This window comes from Nestor notabilis, unplaced genomic scaffold (genome assembly GCF_000696875.1).
Source record: "Nestor notabilis isolate BGI_N333 unplaced genomic scaffold, ASM69687v1 scaffold6990, whole genome shotgun sequence".
NCBI classification, from domain to species: Eukaryota; Metazoa; Chordata; class Aves; order Psittaciformes; family Psittacidae; genus Nestor; species Nestor notabilis.
In genome coordinates, this window is record NW_009911488.1 from 479 (window position 1) to 3,818 (window position 3,340).

A 3,340-nucleotide genomic window follows, 5' to 3' on the forward strand; every position below is an offset into this window, starting at 1 on the left:
TTGGAGCTTTCTGCCAGAGGCTCCAGGTAGGACCATTCTCCCCAGCTGCGGTGTAGAGCACATTTTTCACATCTGGCCTGGTCAGCACTGGTCCAAGGGCTACTGCATGAACTATTTCTCGTTTAATTTGTTCAAAGGCTTGTTGTTGCTCAGGGCCCCATTTGAAATCATTTTTCTTTCGCGTCACATGATAGAGAGCGCTTACAATCAGACTGTAATTTGGGATGTGCATTCTCCAGAACCCCACAACACCTAAGAAAGCTTGTGTTTCTTTCTTGTTAGTTGGTGGAAACATTGTTGTTATCTTGTTCAGCACATCTGTAGGGATCTGTTGCTGTCCACCTTGCCATTTTATTCCTAAAAACTGAATCTCCTGTGAAGGTCCCGTTTGCTCACACCTCCCTCCTGCTCCTCCCTTCTGGGTGGGATGGGGAGGAGAATTGGAAGAATGTAAACCCCACTGGTTGAGATAAAAACAGTTCAATAATTGAAATCAAGTACAATAGAATACTACTACTATTACTAATGATGATGACAAGGGAGAAAGGAAAACCAACAATAAACCCAAGTGATGCACAATACAATTGCTCTTCAGGCAGTGACCCATACCCAGCCCGACTCCAGCAGTGACTGGTCTCTTCTGGGTGACTTCCCCCATTTTATATACTGGGCATGATGTGCTGTAGTATGGAATACCCCTTTGGCTGATTTGGGTCAGGTGTCCTGTCTCTGCTTCCTCCTGGCTTCCTGTGCCCCTTCTAACTGGCAGAGGCCTTGATCAGGGTAAGTGCTACTGAGCAACAACTAAAACATCGGTGTGTTACCAGCATTGTTCTCAGACTAAAGGTAAAACACAGCACTGTACCAGCTACTAGGAAGAAAAAAAAAAATTGCTGTTACAGCTGAAACCAGGATAGAAAGTAAGCAAGTAATGAATTTTTACCTTGGTTTGTTCCATTTAGTTACAGAAATCGGAAGATCATGGAGAAAAGCTGTTCAGACTGAGGACTCGTCAGACACAGAGCTGAACCTAACTGAGGTAACAATAGAAGAAGCTCCAGTGGATGCTACACCTGTACTGCAGAAGGTGGCAGACTCCAGATTTGTGTGCTTTGACCCTGCATTTCCTGTACCCATCTTTGATCCTGCCTTGTCAGAAAACAAGTACCAGTTAAGTTCTACAGAATTTAGACCTCAAAAGCAGATGAGGGTAAGTCATATTGAATCTCCAGTTTTGGAAGCGTCTGGAATACAAGAAAGTGAGACAACTGAAGCACAGGGATTACAATACGCTGTTTTGAACAAAAGTTCTGTAGATGATCTAGAAGAACATACTTCTCAATGTGTAAAGAGCATCATGAATACTCCAGACGTATGTTCAGAAAACAGTTGTGGAACGAATGTTCTACCTTCAGACCGTTTTCAGGGTTCCTTAATGGGTGGGATGCTGCACTGGAATATGTCTTCATTGTTAAATTCTATCAGTGGTGAAACTGCCTGCCTGGGTATATTGGGTGAGACACTTGAGGGGTGTCTTGAAGGAGAAGAACTTAGTAATGTAGATGCCAACACATCTGCAAGCTTTGAGTCTGATTTTGACATAATGGACAGCCCATATGAAAGAGGTGTTTCAAAAAATGAGGAGGATATTAAAAGATCAAAGTTAGATCTACAGTCCCTGTTCAACCCACATGAAGCGCTGAAAAAGACTCTATCTGTAAGTGAAGAGGAGCTGCATCAAATTCTTTATGGAGATGAATCTGTAAGCTCTATATCAGCTGCAAGTCTAGCACCAGAAGAAGGAGAAAGTGATGAGTTCTCCAGTTCTCAAGAACTGTTCTTCTTAGATGAAGAATTTACCAAGATGCCATCACCAAAATCCCCTAATGAAAGAAAATATTCCCTGTCATCTTTGCTGGTATCCTGTCAACGTCTGGAGGAAATGGCATCAATGCTCCATGAAATCCCATTAGAAATAAAACATAAATTGAAAGGTAGGTGTCCATGTGCTTTAACAACAAGATTTTGTCCTTTCTGTTACTGGGTATAGTACAATAAATAACCTGCTCTGAATAGCTAAACCTTGCTGTGCAAGTTTAGGGACACAGATTATTTGTATGCTTATTCCATATGGAAAGTGAGACATAAAAGCAAACATGCTTCCTTACATCACCATCTTGCAAGTAGGAAGAAAGGTGCTCATCTGACTTTCTGAGGTAATCTGCAGCTGTTCAAGGAAAAAAAAAAAAGCTTTTAAGGTGCATTAGCAATGGAGTAATCTGAAGTTCAATTTTGAGAATTCACAAATTTAGTTTGAAGTAGTGCCTTTACTCTGTGACAAATGTGGTTATTTAGAAATGTGTTATAGGTAATTTTTTTTGTGAATTCATTCAGGAGTTCATTGTCTTAATGTACTTTTCGTTACGAAATATACTCCATTCCAGGGGGCCTGCTTGCTCCCTCACCCGATTTCCAATGGAAATGTCAACTTTGTTTAACCAGTAGTGCAGTGTTTAGTTACATGTGAGGTCAGTTTTTGAAACACAGTAAAAAAAAAAAAAATGAGTGAGTAATAGTTGTACAAAAGAATTTCACCAAAACAGTTGGTATTTAATGGAGTGCTAGGAATTTAACACAATAAGCTAGTCTGAAGGAGTAGTGATATTTGTACTTCATACAAAGTCTTGCTTCAGTTTAGGTTTTGGCTGTACTGATAGCAGATGATTTACTTTGCAAATTAGAAGTAATGTTTCATAAACACTTTTTTTAATAGATGCCAAACACATGTGGAGTAGCATTTCTGTCAACTAATGAGTATTACAGAGTTCTGAGTGATAACTGATACAATTTTTCTTCCAGATAAAGAGCATTTGGATGAGAAGACAGCCATGAAGGAACCATCATCAGAATAGAATTATAGTTAAGGAGAAACATAACCATAGTAGCACAACTATGGTTTAGTTGAGAGTGTAACATCTTCTCCAAGCACTACCTGGATGGAGAAGTTGCAGTCCTATTTTTTGCAGAGGCTGTATTCCGTTCTCCTTTTTTCTTAAGCATGTTAGTTGCCTGTTCTTGTTCTTTTCTCATCCATAGAAGGATTATATGTACATCCCACCTTTTAAGTACAGAACTGTTCTGAATTTTTTCAAGTATCAGATGAGTAGGTGGCATAATCCTACAAAATGGAAAGACAAAGCATCATGTAAAATTTTGTTGGCCGTATCCTTCATTTCTACCCGCCTTCCAAAACCTACTTTTCCTCCCCTCCTTCCCTCCCCTAAAACTGACTTGAGTTTATTGGTTCTGTGACACTGAATTTGGCGGAGTCAGGAAGGTG

The 3,340-nt window shown here is 40.0% G+C and overlaps 1 protein-coding gene across 1 annotated transcript; it reads left to right on the forward strand.

The window, feature by feature from the left end:
• Nucleotides 1–962: 962 nt before the first annotated feature.
• LOC104406112 lies at nucleotides 963–2,912 on the forward strand (the record flags this gene model as incomplete). The annotated part of the gene is made up of 2 exons (XM_010015018.1): nucleotides 963–1,994; nucleotides 2,860–2,912. Coding segments are annotated over 2 exons (1,085 nt in total), but the record flags the coding sequence as incomplete, so codon positions are not given.
• Between the last annotated feature and the right edge of the window lie 428 nt (nucleotides 2,913–3,340).